At 39.3% G+C, this 21532-nt stretch overlaps 2 protein-coding genes across 6 annotated transcripts in view; one reads left to right on the top strand and one right to left on the bottom strand.

Moving 5' to 3' along the window:
• The window catches only part of LOC135087457 (dTTP/UTP pyrophosphatase-like), a 139995-nt gene that overhangs the window by 29029 nt on the left and 89434 nt on the right, over window positions 1-21532 (bottom strand). The gene's annotated exons all lie outside the window — the stretch shown is intronic.
• The window catches only part of LOC135087379 (long-chain-fatty-acid--CoA ligase 4), an 84820-nt gene continuing 65269 nt past the window's right edge, over window positions 1982-21532 (top strand). Inside the window, exon 1 of one of the 5 annotated variants that reach the window (XM_063982161.1) lies at window positions 1982-2101. Coding sequence is in view for 2 of the 5 variants with exons in the window: in XM_063982170.1 (XP_063838240.1) it covers window positions 18877-18881 (5 nt within the window). In the remaining 3 variants the exon portion in view is untranslated. Of the gene's footprint in view, window positions 2102-13375; window positions 13534-17891; window positions 17950-18757; window positions 18882-21532 lie in introns of those variants that run through there. The other 4 variants (XM_063982159.1, XM_063982173.1, XM_063982170.1 and 1 more) reach the window with 4 other exon arrangements.

The following is a 21532-nucleotide window of genomic DNA, read 5'->3' as shown; positions in this document are numbered from 1 at the left end:
ACCTACAAAACCTACCCCAAGTTCCCACCACAGTTCCCACAACAAATTACCTGAAATAAAAAACAGAAGATGCATGGGTACAAAATACCTAGATGGCGCTCACCTCGAAAATCTCTAATAGATTTATAGAATACTAGCTTTCCGCCCGCGGCTTCGCCCGCGTGGAATTTTGTCTGTCACAGAAAAACTTTATCGCGCGCGTCCCTGTTTCAAAAACCGGGATAAAAACTATCCTATGTTCTTTCCCGGGACTCAAACTATCTCTATGCCAAATTTCATCAAAATCGGTTGCGAGGTTTAAGCGGGAAAGCGTAACAGACAGACAGACAGACAGACAGACAGACAGACAGACAGACAGACAGACAGACAGAGTTACTTTCGCATTTATAATATTAGTTGGGATTTCTTAAACTTACGATTCATCATTTTAAAGGTATGCTTTAAAAATAGCTCTGCACTGGAAATGTACCACAGTATTTTCCTTAGTATTTTCATTCATATTTTCAAGTATTGATCAATACGTCTATAGCACTATAGCTATAGTTGTTTCACAATGGTGACGTAGCGATCACGCCACCTTTTCAGACGGGTTGCCGCCATCCCATTGGTTGAGCGGGTGCCTTCCCCACTCCACCGAGCCACATTCAACATGTTTAGGGATGTCTGATATCAATCGAATGGTAATCGAGATCCGAATCGTTACAACTTTTTTTTATAAAAATTTTTATGAAATATGGTATAGCCTGACCAGGAACATAAAAACCCTGGCATAGAGGCGCCTCAATTGCATTTGATAGTGCAACACTGAGTACAGTCGTACCTGTGTTAAATTAATAGGCTAACTTTATGTATCAGGATTCAGGATTACGGGCTAATTTGATATTTTCATAAATTAACGAAAAAATATTATTATAGGTAACCTGGTTTAAATAAATTAAATGAAACCATCAATCGAGCTAGTAGGATTTATTTTATTATTCATCAATAATCAAATTCAGAACTTGAATATTCAACTACAATGTCTGCTCATGAACGCATCAAACTCGGTACTTCTTTCCCAATTCCATAAAATTCAACACTTAGAAAGTGACAAAAAACTTTAAAATAGGTAGTTGAAACAAACCACAGCTAATTTTCATAGTGGACTGTACTATACGATAAACATGTCAGTCAATTTGACAACCTTTGTCGGAAACATTATTCAATGAAAATATTGTCCGAACCCTTAGTATTTCTCTTCGACAAATACTTTAACACATTGTGAACCACTTTTCTTTCACGACTTTAAAAAGATTTTAGCAATTTAATTCACAAAATCAATTGCACTCATTTAAAATAAAGTTTGTTTACACTTTGACAGCAATAGACTGACATGCAAGGTGACAAGTCAATGAAGTTTTCAGTTACTGTTGCCATTAAAAGAAATTAGTACCATTCGTTTTCCGCAACATGGCGAGGGTTTTTATGTTCCTGGTCGGGCTATAATAATAAACTTAAAATAAATCATAAATAAAATCATACATAGTTTTAAAAAAAATTAAGACTCTTCTGACCACACTTAGCTAGCCTAGACCTACTTAATTTATTTATGTTACAGAGAAGTTAATAAGGTAGTAGTAATTAAGGGCGCTTTCTAAACGTCTTTTAACGCTTTTAAACGTCCGGCACGAAACGTCTAAAATTTAAAACGCCCTAAGGTAAGCAAGTGTAGCATATTATGAAAAATAAAGATTGATTTAATTATCGAGCAACATAAGATTTATGGTGTAAAAAAATGATTCAATTGAGAAATAAACGTATGTATATATCCATAAAAATTCGCGTATAAAATTCTATTAATAATTATAAATAATTAAATAAATAAATAAATTAATTAATTATCCAGGAACCAAAAATGTATGGTGTAAAAAAATGAGTCGATTGTTTAATCGATTTACACAAACACAGCTGTCATCTGTCAGTTTACAGGGAAACAAATCAGAACAACACTAAAGTTCGGGTTTGTGCGTGACGTTACGGCTTTAGTGTTTACCTCTAGTTTATTTGAAAATTTTGTGTTAATTTACAAGTGTGATATTCGCAGTGGACGCCAATATAGACAGTAAGTAATATTACCTAAAGTTATATACCATTCTTATTTAATATGTATCATGAAAAGTCCTAATTCGTATGGCACTTTCTATAACCTCCAAAAGAAATCTTTTTGTAATTCTTCTTTTTAATTTTATTGAATTATGTCGTGATATTTCATGATAAAGATACAAAACGTTGGATTTATGTAAGCGATTGATAATTAACTCATCAAACTACTCGGAATCTTATTAGAATCGTGTCTGTCAGTGAGTGGCAAAACAGCCGCGCATGTTCATAAAAAAGCATTTTTATAACAGAATTTATGATTTTTAGTTATGTAAAGTGATTTGTATAATTATAACTTAAACACTAAATGTATCAGGTGAACTATTTGGTAGAAATTGATGTGATTGAAAGGAACAACCTTATTAAGATGTATTTCTCTTTGTTATTTTACTGATAAGACTCACCTGATCGATGTTTTTAGTCTGGTTTTATCAACAATGTTGACCTTCGTTTCTTAAATTAAAAAACATTGATATTTAAATATTCTATTTGGAGATTTCTTTTAAGCTAATGCGAAAAAACTTTACGTTACTTCATGTTTTATTGTTCATGCCATATTAAAAAATAAGCTGAGCGTACTACACTCATCTATCTTAATGACTGCAGGGATTTATCTAATATTAATAATTTAATTGTGATATTAACTGACATGTATAAGAATCTAAATAAATTGAAACAACAGCTCTTTAAGCTTTTAAAATATAAAATGAAGGTATCAAAATGTGGGAAAGTATAGTAAGTTTAATACAAGCCCACTTCTATACCTCATAAAACTAAAGGTCCTTAGAATCATTATTACTTTACATTGGCAACAAAAATCTAATTACTTATGTGGGTGGGTTATTGAGGCTGATTGCTATTGTTATCATCCTAAGGTTAATTAACTAGATAAATTAATTCAATAACACCATTAATATAACCCTAAATTAAGTAATCCCTTATACCTATCACATTATTGTGCAAAACCCATGGCATACATCAACATTTGCCCTTAGTTTGATTGAAACTCCAGCTGTTGATGTAATTTATATATTTACATAGTTCACAGGGTTTTATTACAATAAAATAGGTAGGTACCTAAGATATAAATACCAGTCATAAGACTATGCTAAGGAAATGAGGGCAGCAGCAGTGGGTAGTTTTACATTTCCTAATGATAAATATGAAGGGAATGTGAACATCTTGATTACCATCTTGAGTTTTTGTGGCATTACATCTTTCTTACTATTTCTCTGTAAGACAAAAAATAAGAGAAATGGCAGAGCCTTTATCACTTATTGGTTAATTATCACACAAACACTTATTGGTTAATTGTTGATTACAAATACCTACCTACTTACCTACATTTAATTTGAATTATAAAATTATTATTTATCCAAAACTTTTACTATGCATAAAAATATTTTATGTATTCTATTCTATAAATGATTAGGATTTTTTTATGAGTCTTGGTTGGCCAATAACTTCATAACAATTATAGTTACAATAAGTAAGTAGCTCCTGATAAGTGCCACTTGTGGTCTAAACTGAATAAATATTTTTGATTTTGATTTTTTGATTTTGATGGCATTACAAATGTAAGGGAATGTTTTTTTGTTTTCATTCAAAAAGTTGAAATTGTTTACGTTATTTTACAATCATTCTGTTTTTGTGCTGATTCAACCTCAGTTTAACTTTACATTAACATTAATGGCATTACAGTGTAATAGTTAAGATTGGATCGTAGCTCGGACTTGCGTAACGTGGTATTTGATCTGCGAGGGGTCTTGATTGGGCCGGAAAGTGCAAAGTACGCGGCCTTGTCTCCGCCGGCTTTAGCACACTTCCTATTCGCGGCGTACAGTCGCCACCATAAGTAGATGTTTTGTTCGACTTTTTGGTCATCTTAAATATCTTAATTATTCCCGAGTGCATAAGAGACATCTTATTCATCCTAACAGCTGTAAAAGTGTACATACTTTTTTTTCCCTATGAAAATGGCCTATCCATACCTACCGCCGGGGGACGGCAGGTTATGAGGGGCTCGAAACCACTGAAAACCTGGGGTGTTCCCTCTGCCGCATAGTGGTCGGCGCCTTGGGTACTAGAAACGACCAAGGCGCCTTCCGCGGATGTCCCACCCTACACGGCGGGACCCAACACGCCCCCACTTAATCGGGGGCCGACAAGATTAGCCGGGACCACGAGGCCAATCCCGTCTGACGGTGGTGGTAGCCTGTGCAATGCAGGAGAAGGCGCCCCCGCGTCTCCAGCCTGCTGGCCACCACCAAGGGGAGGAAGAAGCGAACGGTCATACAACCGCCTTCTAACTCCCCTAAAGTATACATACTTACACTGATACAGACTACGCTACGTCTAGTTACTTTGTTCGTATCGTATGGTTCGTCATTTTCACAATAGCGTAACGAACTGTCGACAATGTTACATGTATTTTAGGTGTTGACTTGACACAGATCTTACAAGATTGTTAAATATTATTCACACGCATGTTTTTTTTGTCGATTTTTTAAATCTTGTTTTTGAATAAATTTGTCTAGAAGTGTACGACATTATCACTTCGTGAAGATATTACTTAATTAATAACTGCAGTTTTCATTTGTTCAACTTTTTACCACCTTTTTGCGACCTTACAGGTGTGTTAAGTGCGCTGGAGCCCACGAAACCACTAAATGCACTGTTGATAGAAACACCCCAGCACAATGCGCCCTATGCTCTGGATGCCACCCTGCTAGCTACAAAGGATGTCAAGTATATAGAGAAGTCTTAGCTAGAAAACGACTCACGAACAAATCTTTAGTACGGCAAAAAGCGAACATAAATGACGACTATGACGGAGATCGGCAGACTTCACCGTACAAGAATAACACTCCAACAACTGCTACAACCGAGCCCAAAGACACTGTTAAAAAACTATCAGACCAAAGCAAAACACAAGAACTGACTGCAGCTCAATGCCATCAACTCTATAGTGAAATAGTTAAAAATAGACGATCGAAATATAACCAAAACACAAAAGAAATGGAAAAAATTATAGACCTTACAAACACACAATATACAGAAAAAGACCCCAAGCCCCTAAAATCGCAGAAACAAAATATAAGAAACAAAGGAGATCACATGGAAAACAAAAGAACATATACTGAAAATAAAGAAGATTACACTCAAAGAAAAAGAACATATACAAGAAATAACGATGACATTGTGCAGTCTCAGAGAACATACGCAAGAAATAACGCTAGGCATGAGCCACAGAAACCAGAAATGACAAAAACGGAACCTGAATATACTCCACGTGAACGCAGACCGAATCTAGAAACGCTAATAATGTCACAAACTGAAAGAATAGACCAGCTGATCGCCCAGCTAAGTACTATGATGAACCTTATCATCACTCTCATGAGTAAACTATCCCAATGACTTCCCTAAGAATCGCTACCTGGAATATAAATGGTCTTGCGCCAAACAAACAAGAACTAGACATATTGCTGAAGGAGAATAAGGTTGATATAGCTCTAATATCAGAAACTCATCTCAATGATACAAAAACATTCAATATGAAGAATTATAAAGTATACTGTACAAACCACCCTGACAGTACCTCTCACGGTGGTGCTGCTATCATTTTAAAAAATAACATAAAACACCACCTGCATAGTCAATTCCGAGAAGACTGGATGCAGGCCGTTACTGTTACTATACATGAGAAAATGGGCCCCATAAATGTTAGCGCTATTTACTGCCCCCCAAAGCATAACCCAAAACAAAATGAGTTCGATGGATACTTTGAGAGTCTGGGAAGCCGATTCATAAGTGGCGGTGACTGGAATTGCAAGCACACGTATTGGGGTTCAAGATTGACGACTACCAAAGGAAGAGAACTAAAAAAGAGTATCGACAACCAGAAACTAATAACACTGGGAACAAACGAGCCAACGTACTGGCCGACTGACGCGAATAAAATTCCTGATCTTGTGGACTTCTTTGTTGTGAAAGGTCTATCAGAAATGTACTTCAAAATTGAATCCTCACTTGACTCTGTATCTGACCACACACCAATTATAGCAACGTTTAGTACCTCAGTAATAACTAAAGAACCGATATCGACATTATTTAACCACAAAACCGACTGGGACTCATTTGCAAGATACATAGAACAGGAAATAGACTTGAAAGTTAAATTAAAAACAGCAGAGGATATAGAAGAAGCTGCCTTCTATATAACAAATCTCATCCAGTTCGCCGCGTGGCGTGCAACACCGGCCCTAAATAACCCTGCCCCAAAAAATAATATTCCACTTGAAATACGTAACAAGTTGGTAGAAAAAAGAAAACTACGAAGGCAATGGCAGACAGGTAGACATCATGGTGACAGAGCAAAATATAACAGAGCCTCCAGAGAGCTGAAAGAACTTATAAAAGAGAATCAAAATGAAGCATTCCAACATAAGCTGTCCAATTTATCCGCTTACAAAAAAGACGGCTACTCCCTTTGGAAAATAACTAAAAACTTCAAAAGACCACAAAATCACATTCCACCGATAAGAAAAAGTGCAGCTGAAGCGTGGGCCAGAAGCGGAAAAGAGAAAGCGGAGTTGTTTGCAGAACACCTTAGTCAAGTTTTCACTCCGAACGAGTCATCCTCTACAGAATTCGAAGCAGAAGTCGAAATGATGATCCAAAGTGATCAACAATTGACATTGCCACTGGCTTTGGTGACTCCTAGGGAACTCAAAAGAACAATATTTAAACTAGCCAACAAAAAAGCACCAGGCTTCGATCTTATAACGGGGGAAATTCTCAAACAACTACCCAGAAAACCAATAGTATTTCTAACAATGCTATTCAATGCAATCCTCAGAATACACCATTTCCCAAACATCTGGAAGATATCTACCATATGCATGATTGCGAAGCCAGGAAAACCTCCAACTGAACCTAGTTCATATAGACCGATAAGTCTACTTCCAATCTTATCTAAGTTGTTCGAGAAGATACTACTGTGGAGACTGAAGCCTATATTGGATGAGAATGGGATCATACCGGATCACCAGTTTGGGTTTCGGGAGAAACATGCTACTGTTGAGCAAGTGCACAGAGTGGTCCAAAAAATCAGGCAATCACTTGAGAAAAAAGAATACTGCTCTGCTGTATTCCTAGACATACAACAGGCATTCGACAAAGTCTGGCACAAGGGTCTACTATACAAACTAAAAACCCTACTACCGAACTCAATCTACATGATCCTAAAATCCTACCTGGAACAAAGAAGGTTTCAAGTAAAATATGAAGAAGAATTCTCCAAGCTGTGTGAAATCAGAGCCTCAGTACCGCAAGGATCAGTGCTGGGACCTGTCCTATACTCCATATATACAGCAGACCTGCCTGAGACACCTGATGTAGTGACGGCTACCTATGCAGACGACACCGCGTGCCTCTCAAGCGATACAGACCCGGAAAAGGCATCAACCAAATTGCAGACCCAGCTTAACAAAATAGACTTGTGGCTGAAAAAATGGAGAATCAGGCCCAGCGTAACTAAGTCCACACAAATAACCTTCACCCTTCGAAAAAGTGATTGTGCTCCTGTCACCTTGGAAGGCAAACCCTTGCCAACCAATAACACTGTGAAGTACCTGGGCTTGCACCTCGATAGAAGGCTAACCTGGGCAAATCATGTTAAAGCCAAGAGAACTGAAGCAAATATGCAACTCAGGAACCTGTCATGGCTGATAGGACGACAATCCCGACTCTCTATCAACAACAAACTGCTCGTCTACAAGTCTATTATCAAACCAATCTGGACCTACGGAATAGAACTCTGGGGATCTGCTAGCAACTCCAACCTGGAAATAATACAGAGATTCCAAAACATCGCATTGAGAACAGTCTCCAGCGCCCACTGGTTTGTGAGAAACGCAGAAATACACGAATACCTTGAGATGCCGACTGTAAAGGAGGAAGTGAGCAACTACAGCAAAAAGTACAGACAGAGACTCGACAGACATAGCAACGCGCTGGCCAAGAACCTGCTAATGGACGAAGATACAAAGCGCCTCAAGAGATGGCACATCCTCGAGCTTAGCGAGAGAAATTAGAGCTCTTACCAGTGATGGACTTTGCTATTCAATGGAATACCAGTCAAATAATCCGCTCCCAGAACACATCTAATTATGGCTATGGATGGCCGATCGTAGATAATAAGAGGAGAAAAAAAAAAAAAAAAAAAAAAAAAAAAAAAAAAAAACTTTTTACCAAAAAAACTACACGTTCTTACGGTATAGTTACGACGATAGCATATCAAACGAAAACGAAACATTGGCATCTTAATTATGTATTTAGTTGTAATAGGTGTTATTTTGTGCTGTTGTTGACTGTACATTAAACAAATAACTCTTAAACACACCTTAACTCTTAACTTATAACTCTTTCGTTTCTTCTATATTCGTATCTACGACCACTGACTTCGTTGTTAGAAACGCAAACCACTGAACCTTGTATTAATTGGAGTCTTTGTTCACCTCATGTACTTTTATGTGAATACATAAATAAGTTGTCATAATATCATCTCAAAATAACATGATTAATATTATGACAAGTGGTCGAAGTCCAAGTTCAACTCTCAGTTAGTTTAGTCATTGTGCTATTCATGTATAATTGACACATAAAAGTAATAAATAACGAACTTGTTTTACTTTCAATGAGGATCATTTCGATTTTTAGCTGTGAATGCAGATTTATAGGGCTAAGAAATCCTTAATACACAGTACAAAAATTTTTGTTCTACGACAAAATTTGACGAAGTTATGGCCAAATTACTAAAAAAGTTCACTGACCGCCCGGCGCGGGGACGATGACGTCACTATATCCGATCCGAACGCTGCCGGCGTACTGCGTGGATAGAAAATATTTTTTTCTAGCCAAACTATCAGTTTTAGAGAAAAACTTGTAATGACATTTATTCATCAGAATAAAGTAAGCTATCGATAGGTAATTTTTAAAAATAGAAATTGTGAAAAATAACGCAAAAAAATCCATACGCTCATACGATTCAATGGAACGCAGAGACGCGATTGGGGTCTCCGCGGTGGTATATTTGGCGATTTATTCAAATAAAGTATTCATAAGTGTTTTTAGAGTCATATCTTCTTCCAAGTAAAATATAAAAATGTATAGGTATTAATTTATTTACTTCTAACAAGAAGGTATAGCTGAGGCAGATACACTCTGCCTAGGCTACAAGACATTGCTATGAAGATCATTTCGATGTACACGCAATACCTACCTTTTATTTAGTTTTTCTGAGTTAAAAAACCTACGTACCTATCTATTCGCCGTTCCCATGGGCGGGCCAGCTGCTGCAGGAAAGGACAGCTGCTCCCTCCTGGAAATCTAGCCTCTCCCCCTAGCCCATAAGCATAAGCTGGGTATTACTCCCCCTCGGCCAGAAGCTGGGTATGACTTGACCCCCCCTCCCCCCAGGCCAGAAACTGGGTATGACTTGACCCCCCCCTCCCCCCAGGCCAGAAGCTGGGTATGACTTGACCCCCCCTCTCCCCCCAGGCCAGAAGCTGGGTAAGGCTAGCCCTCCCCCCAGCCCATAGAAACTGGTTATGACTTGACCCCCCCCCCCCCCCCTCCCCCAGGCCAGAAGCTGGGTAAGGCTAGCCCCTTGCCCCAGTCCATAAGCATAAGCTAGGTATGACTCCCCCTCGGCCAGAAGCTGGGTATGACTTACCCCCCCCCCCCCAGGCCAGAAACTGGGTATGACTTGCCTCTCCCCCCCCTCCCACCAAGGCCAGAAGCTGGGTAAGGCTTGCCCCCCCCCACGGCCAGAAACTGGGTATTAGCATCATATTATGTATTATTATGTTCAATACAAACAATCATTAAGTTACACTCACCCCAACCGCGTCTCCGCATTGCATCGAATCCTATGAAAATGTGGTTTTTCGACATAGCGATACTTATTTTTCACAATTTTTATTTTTAAAAATTACTGGTCGATAGGTTACTTTATTTTGATGAATAAATGTTATTAAAAGTTTTTTTCTAAAACTGATAGTTTAGCTGGAAAAAAAAATATTCCATCCCAATAGTACGCCGGCTGCGCTCGATTCGGATATAGTGACGTCACGCGGCCCTGCGTACGTTGACTTTTAGCGGCAAAAACGGCCTATGTTTATTACTTAATATCTTCGTAAGTAATGGTCCGATTTGGATAATTCAAAAAGATATATCTTTCTTATGTCTTAAAGATTTACGTAGATACTAGTTTTATTGAATTTTCCACAACAGTACTGATCCTCATTAAACGTCTGAGTCATTTACCTAAATAATGCTAGTTAACTGTGGTGATGTCTATAAGTAAATTCCTAATTTGCATGTTAAAGTATTGGGAACTAAAATACAACAGTAACCTACTATTCGCCCAAAGACAAAATATTTTTCTAATAAATGCGACCACGACGCAAGTCTAAAGACATAGACAAACAATAGAACAATTAACAGCCGACTGATGGAAGCCTCGTTTGTAAACACCTGAAATTCTTTGTTACATATTAAATATTTTTATGCTTTGCGTGATTTTTGGACATCGAATGTCGTGTACGACTGTACGAGTGATTTTCGTTTATTATTTCTATGATTTTTCTGGTTGATTTCCTAATCATTACAAAAAACATAAAAATTTAGGAAGTCTTGGATCATTGGATTGGATTTGGATTATTTAATTTCAATTCAAAAACGTTTTTTCTGCGATTGAGTTGTCACTAATCTGAACTGCTTTCGGTAAATATAAAGACCTATTTATTTATTTATGATAATTCGCCTAAACTTCTAAGCTCAAGTCTCCTAACTCCTAGAAGAATTGAATAATGAAATTAACGCCACCTATAAGTAAGCAAGGTGTTTGACAAAATCACCTATTGAAATAAATATAAACTATAAGCAACAACGCCATGTAAAGACCACAATCCACGGCGACCTTGCTCCGAGCTGCGAGCAACCAGGTCACGGTAGTACGGTGCCAGGCTAATAAATAGATAATTTTTCCACTCGCGTCGATTACCGATCTAACGCTTATTTATTCCTTCCATAATGATTTTTTTTTAATGATTAATCCATAAAAAAAAAACACGTTAATTTTAAAAGTGGCGTATGGGGTAAGTTGATAAACCCAAATATTTCAGGGCAACAGTAGCCCAAAAGTGCATCGGAGCGGACTGCCTCAGAGGCTAATGAAGTTTGAGTTAGCTCTGAGTCAGAGGCCAGAGCTAACTCAATCTTTATTCATCATCATCATCATCTCAGCCATGGGTAGGACGTCCACTGCTGAACATAGGCCTCCCCCAATGCTTTCCATGTCGCCCGGTTGGTAGCGGTGTGGTAGCGGCCTGTTCATCTTCACTGGTTGGATTTTATTGGCGATCCTACTACAAAGATCAAAGCTGCCGGTGTTTGAAATGAGATTTTCGCAAATCAGTCTATCATTTGTGGCACGGATTAGGTTCTCTCTTTTTAACCTGTAGATCTGGTCACATAAACACCAGGCTGTAATTTGTCCCTGTCCAGCGTTGGCGCTTATTATAATAATAATGTAGTATTGAAAAGCTGACCCCATCGTTGAACCGCGTGCACCTCGCACGCACCTCGTGGCGTGTTGAGATTGTCGCACAGATCAGGATTTATTCCCGGGCGGACTTCGGACCCCGTATCAGCGCGGCCATTATCCCATTGGGAGTCGTCTGCGGACTCCGCTTCCGCTACTACCGCCCGTTTTGCTGCGACCAGCTCGCTTGGTGAGACTTTTCTATCCGATTACATTTTTAGCCTGCAATGCCCCAAGTTCAGAAAAACGTTCTTCTTCCTTACCTTTTTGATTTGGCTATGTGGTACCAAATTTTCTAAAAGAGTCAAGTTCATGCTGCCTTTTTATTATTCTAGTGCTGTCTGTTGAAGCACACTGTTTATTTCAATGTCTACTAACATTTTATGATGACACGTTCCTGTTATATTTAATCAGGGTTAGGATATAAATCTACGTTTCGTTAACCGCTATTTGAGCCATTCTAGAGATATTCAATGTTATCTAAACCAAATCTGTTTCTTTTAGCTTCAATTTTAGTATTATCCAAAAAAATTTAGTAAAATCTTGGTGATCGTAGCGTCGGTCATTTCGCTCACGTTTGCGATTGTCTTTGAGTGTAGGTGTCTGACGGCATCTACAAATAACGTCGACTCTCTGGGCGATTGCCGACGGGATATATCTCTTATTACCTAGTTGTTAGAGATCAGAACCCGTCTATTTTGGGAGTAGGATGCTGCGATTGTCTTACAGGAATTATTCTATCACGGTTCTGTACTGCAAATTGCTCTGATTGAACTCATTACTTGGAATAATCTGTGACAGATGTGCTAAACTCCGAGATATTCACGTGAGTGTTTCCATAAAGAGGCAAATAGTAGTGGGACTGTGGCAGGCAACGTTAGTTTGATGGTAAAGTTTTGACAATTACCTACTGAGACGAAACGCCTACTACACCGTTATCTTGAATATGAATGAGAAATTTGAAGTATGAAATTCCAATATTATCTATTCATAGTTATTGCTTCCTCAGAACTTGCCGGATAAAGGAAATCAGTAATACGACAGGTCCTCGTGAGGTTTTGCTTGAGAAAACTGAAATTTCTAAATAGGGTTGTCCGTCCTGAATCGCTATCCGTGGTTGAAGCTTGAACAAATCAATCTGAATTTTATTTTGTGATAAATAATAATGCAGTAAAGCTTTTTTTGTACACAGGCACTTCATTTATAACTCTCTCGACATTAGCAATCACCCGCAGACTCCGTAGCGCAGTTTCACCAATCACTTCAATGTGAAAGTATAATAATGCAACCATAGCATGACTTTTAGCTATCGGGCAAATAGCTGTTCATTGATTCAGAGAGTCATCGATGAATCAGAACTTATTTTGTGTAATGCGATTGTTTTGTGGCATACTAATTTGTTGGTAAACATCAGTCGACCCTTGTCCTCAGAATTGACAGTTATGTCGGCCAGAATCGGCGGAAAAATGCTTGGCTAACGGTTTATTTTCGCTGACCCAGTGACGTGGTAACCCTAGACTGGAAGGAGACACGGTCTCACACAGGAGCGCAAACGTGTTCCTCCGATCTGAATCCGGCGCTCGCACGTCACCGCGCGGCCAGCGCAGCCCCGGCGGCAGTTTCGGAACGCGCGCCACGCAAGGCCCACGTCTCACGCCGGCCACGTGCGTTCCAATCGCGACATAAATAAAACATATTTTTCTACTTCAACTGTAAAGTGGCTGTGATAGTCTTTAGTGATATTTTACAAAGTTCCTTCTTATACATTTACCTACCTGTTTTACACGGTGAGTTGCTGTTCCGGTCCCATGACCACGTGAGGCTGTCAGCCGGACAGTTAAGTAAATTATCAAGTGTGAATTCAAGTGTAATTTGCTTGGAAACCCGGCCGTTTTTACTGTCTCAATAAAAAAATAACTTGCAGACACGCATTTGCAGTTACATTTTATACATATTTGCTTTGCAATGATATCACGTTATGCTATGCTGTTGCAAACAGATACATTCGTAGATAATTTCCTGTTCAATTGTTATGAAAATTTCAGAAATGAAAAGCTATGCCACAAGTTATGACTCATTCATGCGCTTTAATTTATAATAGCATGAATTTAATTTCCATGATTTCAATTTCAACAACTACCCACAAAATTAAATTAAAAGTTCTTTAATTTTAATTGAATTGTCGATTAAATAAAATAAAATTAATGCACCTAGTATTTAGATGTTCATTCATTTTACTTAGGTCTTTTCATGAAATTACAAATTCCTATACCAACAGAATTTGGCAATCTTGCAAATAAGGTACAGGTAGTTATTTAATTTTTAGCGTTAAGAGTCGCATCTCAAACTAATTTGAAAATTATAAATAACTAAGAAGCTCAGTTGGAAGAGCAGTCGCCCGGCAAGCGGAAGGTCGTGGGTTCAATTCCCGCCTTAGGCAGTTCGATTTTTTCAAGTTATTTATAATTTTCAAAGGTACAGGTATTACTTAACTGAACTTTCTGTGGTCCCTAGTGAATTAATGTAAAGTTCAGTAAAAGTTTCAGTTGATTTTTATCATGTTTATTTACATTAACCACATTTATGTGGTAAAAGTGCTCTTCAAAAGCCTACTTACAGTATTTTCTAATACAGCCGACCAACGTTAGAAACTCAAATATGTAAATCGTTTATTTATAAAAAATACTGTAAGTAGGCTTTTGAAGAGCACTTTTACGACTACGACAACCGTAGCGTACCTACTTAATATGTTCGCGTTTAGTTATGAAGAAGGTTAGGCATAAATGTCCTGTTATTTACATAGACTACGGTTAAATGAATGTCGTCGCTTGGCAGCAGTTATTTAATGTGTTATCTAGAAGACTAAGTGATGTCGGTGTTAATTAACACTATCGCAACTTATCTGCCGGCACTGGACGGGCCAGGGGTCATCTCGACGCGCAAACATTGCCTTCTGAACCTGAACGGGGCCTTATTCTGCACGTCATATCCTACGCGTTTCAGCTGATAACCCTTGATATTAATTTTGAAAGAGCACAAACGAATGCATTGTTATTCTTATCGTCAATTGAACAATGCTCGTTGGCATTTATATTGTATGCTACTAATATATTTGGTGTTGCTGATTTGGATTAATGATATCCAAGATTCTCTAATGGTTGTTTAGTCTCAGTTTTATCAGTTGAAAATAGTCATCGTTATCTGTTTTCAGCTGACACTGTCGGCAAAACAAGGTTATCTCGTCAACCTGTCGTTAAGCCGGCGTTTGATTGACAGCGATACTCCCACACTACTAATTCATAATAAACCCATCATCTTATTCCAAGTGCATCCCAGCAGGTCGATGCCATAGCAAATTGATAAGCCAACAATATTTTCTTCGGAAATTGTAGCCTTTTACTTATTCGCTGCATTATCCTGTCACCAATTTACAAGACTCAAGAGATCTTGGTTCTTATTTACAATAATAAATTCTGCTTCGAGAAACTTTTTGAGTCGTCATCCTCTTAACAAAACAGTCATCAGTAACAATTTCCGGCCATCTTGCTTTTTTGATCAAAACTAATTTTCCCTGTCAGGCTTGTTTTCCTCTTTCTTAGAAGGATCTAAGTCGACCTTTGGAGTCGCTCAGGCGTCGACATAATAAGGTTATCTGGAGCTAGCCACTGTACCGGCGCCCGGATGACCCTCGATAACCCCCTTCGATTGTCCTCGTGATGACCAAAGTTCGATGGATATCCAGTAAATAGAACACATTGTAATTGGGTGCTGATGAGCTGTCACTCACTGCTGATTTATCTGACAGCTATGTTCATCTACTGCCAGTCACCCGTATACTTCACCACATCTTGCAGCTCAGTATCATCAATTTCTAAGCCGAGTCCTTGCAATATTTACTTCTGATATTGAAGAATCACTTCGAACGAACTATAAAAACAAAGCCGTATTATGTTGTACACATGCCATTGTTCATCCGGTGTTCAAATAACAAATTGTAAATACATGTTTATCTTGTTGTTGGTGATGTCGAACTTTAGTTGTACATGTCAAAGAGATAATCAAGATTTTATTTTAAACTAAGTGAAACATGACGTTTTGTTCCCACAATAACAAGAGAGGATATTGGATTTATGATTCTGCGGGTGCATTATTGGGCGGAAAGGAAGTGAAGTGGTTCCAATAAGGGCATGGCATGTGCTCACGAACCGTTTGATTCGGCCGGCCTTGGCTAATTGATAGGGCAAGGACGAGCCGGTTTGTTTGCCAACAAAATCTTCATTTTCAACCGACTTCAAAAAAGGAGGAGGTTCTCAATTCGACCCGTATGTTTTTTTTTTTTTTTTTTTTTCTATGTTTGTTACGCGATAACTCCGCCAATTATGAACCGATTTGAACAAATCTTTTTTCAGCGTATAGGTAATACCTCAAGGGTGGTCCCATTTAAATTTAATAATAAAAAAACAACCCCCAAGGGTGGAAAATTGGGGATGAACTTTTTTATACGCAATATCTCCGCCGATTATGAACCAATTTGAACGATTATTTTTTTGTTGAATAGGTATTATCAAAAGGGTGGTTTCATGCGAATTTGAAGAAAATATTTCACCCCCAAGGGTGGAAAATTGGGGATGAACTTTTTTATAATATACATTAAGAATATGGTCTCAATGTACTGCCTACCTTCAGTGGTAACATCAAGGTAATAATTAGTTAACTAAAAAGCAAGAAATAAGTAAAATTTTATAAAAAAAAATAAAACCGACTCCAAAAAACCTAAACTAAAAAGTAGAAAAATAATTACTAATTGCCTACTTATTTATTAGGACGAATTATTAATATTTATGTAGGTATACCATGATTGATACTTTTGGAGTCGGTGCAGGCAAACTTTACATGTTTCATAATCTTGGCACCGACTCCAGAAGTATCAATCATGGTATACCTACATAAATATTAATAATTCGTCCTAATAAATAAGTAGGCAATTAGTAATTATTTTTCTACTTTTTAGTTTAGGTTTTTTGGAGTCGGTTTTATTTTGTATGATAAAGTTGGATTTCTCTTTAATTCCTCAATGGAAAAACGAATGTGGGTAATAGGACACGTAAAATATTACAATATTCATCTAATGTGACTCTGGAATAGTGTTGCTTCCTCTGAAATAGTTAATTTACGAGGGAATTATTATACTGTGGCTAAACCTAATTAAAACAAAGATATGAGACGTAAGTGGGTAGTGCATTTACATTGGCCGATGGCTTAGTTGGGATGTCTTTGTATAGGAAATGACTCATGTGCACATGTGTTAGGTCGTTGACACGGAAGTCGTGTTTTTTGAAACAATACTTCTTGTGTCGCAGACGTACAATTTTGTTAAGTTCAAGGTGGCTGAATCTTATATTTCATGAACTTTCATGAAATCTAAGAGTGGACTATAATTGACAACTTGCGATGCGGTTCCCTCAAATGGGTTTAGCATAAATCGCGTTAGCGCTCACTTGTTTGTTGCGGCAACAAAGAATCTCACCAGCGTTTAATGTCTTACAAACTATCAACAACCTACGGTTGATATATCGAGACAACGTTCCCTGTGTTTCACGTACGATCTACGAAATAATAATATTGGTACTATTTTTTTTGCCACATCTGGAATTTCCCCGCCAAGAATTAATTGCTTGAAAGCACGGCATCACATTGACAATTGGTACCTAAAATTTTAAATTGCCAAGCCTGAAGCAGGCAGCTTAAATATTAGTACAGATCTCTTCCTCCAACCCATTTGATAAGGTAAACGTAGGGAATTAGGAAAAAGTTTCAATTTCCTAATGCGTCTTTCAACAACTTCTTTTCATATTGGAAATTCTGGTTTCCTTTATAAATAAACTTTGTTTTTTTTCCGTGATTTGTTGCGTCTTTTTTGTTGCGTCCATTATTTCGGACAAAAGGAGTGGCTAAAGGATCGCGTGCGCAACTCCAAAGTCCGTGTTGTGATCTGTGGTGCGGCGCGCGCGTGGCGTCATCTCCGCTTTGGGTCGCCGGCAATTGGTCCGGTGGACTTCGCCCCACATTGTGCTCCTGCTGATAAAGCTTGCTCTACATTTGGCGGTTTAGTTATAAGTCACTCACTGCCTCACAACAATCAGTCAAGTAGGTGCAGCTGATATTATCAGCAGCGCATCTTGTGTGCAGACTAAGATACATAGGTACATTTTCTTTACTTTATATTTCGTTTGTTTGTTTCAACTTAATGTAGTCCACTGCTGGATAACATCCTCTCCTATGGATTTTCACAGCGACTGGTCTTGCGCTGTCAGCACTCAGCATCCAGGTGCTTCCTGCAACCTTTATCAGATCGTCAGTCCACCAATAGGAGGCCTGGTTGCACTAAATTGTATTTATTTAATTAATGATATTAGTTAATTAATGATAATGATATTCTGTAGACAGACACCTAACATTTTGTAGCTAAGAGAAAAAAAAATACAAGATACGTATAATGTCAGTCAGAATCAGAAAATAATTGTTTAATGTCAATCCATTTGATTTTCTTGTCAGTTTACTGCTATTTCTAATTTAATTTAATTTCTGCGACGGTAAAATTATTTGAAACTAGCTTTCCGCCCGCGGCTTCGCCCGCGTGAAATTTTGTCTGTCGCAGAAAAACTTTATTGAGCGCGTCCCTGTTACAAAAACCGGGATAAAAACTATCCTATGTCCTTTCCCGGGACTTAAACTATCTCTATGCCAAATTTCATCAAAATCGGTTCAGTGGTTTAGGCGTGAAAGCAAGACAGACAGAGTTACTTTCGCATTTATAATATTAGTATAGAAGTATATGTAGATAGTATAGATGTGTAATTTATTTGGTTTTATTTTCTCTGTCGTGTGGTTATACAATCATGAGGTCTCATGCTATAATTAGCCTTCAACTAAAGTTGCTATAGTGCCTACGCGCCTTTACAGCGAGGCTTTAATTGAATCACGTGTATTTTGATTCAGTCGCACGATGCGCACGCGCCGACTCGCGCATTGTCAGACTCGTGTTCCTTTAACAGTGTCCTTTTGACCAGTTGCTTTCGGAAAATATCTGCTACTTTCACAATATACTTCGGAAAAATCTACTACAGGAAATGGCGTAAGTGTCTTATGTTGATTAATGATTCCTTGATTGGTGGATAATTTATGAGATTTTTGTGTATTTTACTAATAACAATTGCGATGCCACGAACAATTTTATTTGAATATTTCTAGCGTACTAATATTACATTTCTGTTCCGTATATGAGCCACTTTACTTGATGGAAATGCACCCTTTATTGTTTATAATCAAAGTTGCGTATGCCATTAGCCCACTATTTGATCGAGCGCGCTTTGTTTGAATACTTTTAAAAGTATAATCCAGACCATCGATGATCAGACATCCATCCGAACTAGACGTGCGCGCCGGTCGAAAAAAATCGGGAGGCGGCGCGCCACGAAAAAATCCACGGCGGCGGCGTAACGCCGGCGACGTGGGATTTTTCAACTTTGTTTAATATTAAGACATATTATAATGAAAAACCACGTTTAAACGAAATAATTTTATTAAGTAAACTAAAAAGATGACTCAATCACTTTTCTTGACAGAAATATTTTGTTTGCAACTTTTATAGTTGTCGTGCACAAAAATTATTTTATTCACCCTAAGAGTAGGCGCACACCGTTGATTTTTAGTTGGCCGATAGTTGTGCCCGATTTTAATTTGTATGAAGAATCGGCCAAATTGAATGGGCGTAGTGGGCTTCTGGACTGGAACGGATTTGGCATAAATATCAACGGCGAGTACATCACCCACCTTCGATTCGCGGACGATATCGTAGTCATGGCTGAGACCTTGGAGGATCTAGGCACAATGCTCGATGGCCTCAGTAGAGCCTCTCAACAAGTGGGCCTCAGAATGAACATGGACAAGACAAAAATCATGTCTAATGTCCGTGTTGCACCCACTCCTCTGAAGGTTGGAGACTCTACACTCGAAGTTGTCGACAATTATGTATACCTGGGACAAACAGTCCAGTTAGGTAGGTCCAACTTCGAGAAAGAGGTCAATCGTCGAATCCAACTCGGATGGGCAGCGTTCGGGAAGCTTCGCCATATACTCATGTCCGAAATACCGCAGTGTCTCAAGACGAAAGTCTTCGAGCAGTGTGTGTTGCCAGTGTTGACATATGGATCCGAAACGTGGTCGCTTACTATGGGCCTCATAAGAAGGCTCAAGGTCACCCAAAGGGCGATGGAGCGGGCTATGCTCGGAGTTTCCCTGCGTGATCGAATCAGAAATGAGGAGATCCGTAGGAGAACCAAAGTAACCGACATAGCTCGCAGAATTGCTAAAATCAAGTGGCAGTGGGCGGGGCACATAGCTCGTAGAGACGATGGCCGTTGGGGCAGGAAAGTTCTCGAGTGGCGACCACGGGCTGGAAAACGTAGCGTGGGCAGGCCTCCTACTAGGTGGACCGACGATCTGGTAAAGGTCGCGGGAAGAGCCTGGATGCGGGCAGCGCAGGACCGTTCATTGTGGAAAACCTTGGGGGAGGCCTTTGTCCAGCAGTGGACGTCATTTGGCTGAAACGACGAATGGGCGTAGTGTGCGCACTCCCATAGATACATGCCCATACTGATCAACTGCCCGACTAAACTATCGGCCGACGAAAAATAAAAAATCAGCGCCTACTCTTAGAGTAGGCGCACACCGTTGATTTTTAGTTGGCCGATAGTTGTGCCTGATTTTAAATTGTATGAAGAATCGGCCAAATCGAGTCGGCATAGTGTGCGCAGGCGCATACTGATCAACTACCCGCACACCATTAGGGAGGATGCCGTGGCCCTTTGGCAGGAGCGGTGGGATGCCAGTAGCGACGGACGTGAGCTGTACCAGTTCTATCCCATCGTGGCGGTGAGGCTCTTACTCGGCTGGGTAGAACCTGATTACGTGGTTTCCCAATTGTTAACTGGGCACGGGTGCTTCAGGCAGCGCCTACACAGGATGACGCTGTGCGAGTCTGCACTATGCCCATGCGGCGAGGAAGTCGAAGAGAGCCGCGATCACGCACTTTGGAAATGTAACCTCTATGACGAAGCTCGATAGAAGATGCTGGATGCAATACGGAGAGCCGAGCAAGGACCTGTTTATCACCAGGACCTCACGAGTAGTCGCTGTAACTGGATCGCGCTGCGCGAGTTCGCGCACTCCTGGCACACAATCAGGCGAAGTTATGAGAAGAAGTGATGACATTTATCAACGATAGCAGCCCGACGCGAAGTACCGTATTTGTGGTGTCAAGCCCCAGAAGGGGGAGAATTGACTATGAGAAGGGACATGGATCAGATAAATTTGTAGGGAGTCAAGCAAAGCGCCCGGGGAAAAGAGCCCAGAGCAAGTACCCGCGCGCTCTCCCGAGATTCGGTTCGTACGCCGTGAGGCAGGAAGAACCATGGGTGGTGGTGGGTTTATTGATCAACTGCCCGACTAAACTATCGGCCGACGAAAAATCAACGGTGTGCGCCTACTCTAAATGGACTCAGCCGGGACCTTTTGGCTGTTAAAAGCAATCTAGCAACCGAAAACACTCTTTCGTTCGGATTGCTGTCTTTATTTCGGCTTTAAATACGAGAGCAAGGTTGATTGTGCTCGATTTTGATGCTGATAAAATTTCAACAATTTGCCGAAACTTGCTCAGAAAATTGCATTAATCCTCTAACAAAACCCATTCTGCTTGGGAAATTGTCATACCATCTTGCCCTATCC

The sequence above is a fragment of the Ostrinia nubilalis genome, chromosome 3 (assembly GCF_963855985.1).
Source record: "Ostrinia nubilalis chromosome 3, ilOstNubi1.1, whole genome shotgun sequence".
In the NCBI taxonomy this organism is placed as follows: Eukaryota; Metazoa; Arthropoda; class Insecta; order Lepidoptera; family Crambidae; genus Ostrinia; species Ostrinia nubilalis.
Note: the sequence above shows the minus strand (reverse complement) of the source record. Positions and strands in the feature narration are given on the sequence as shown.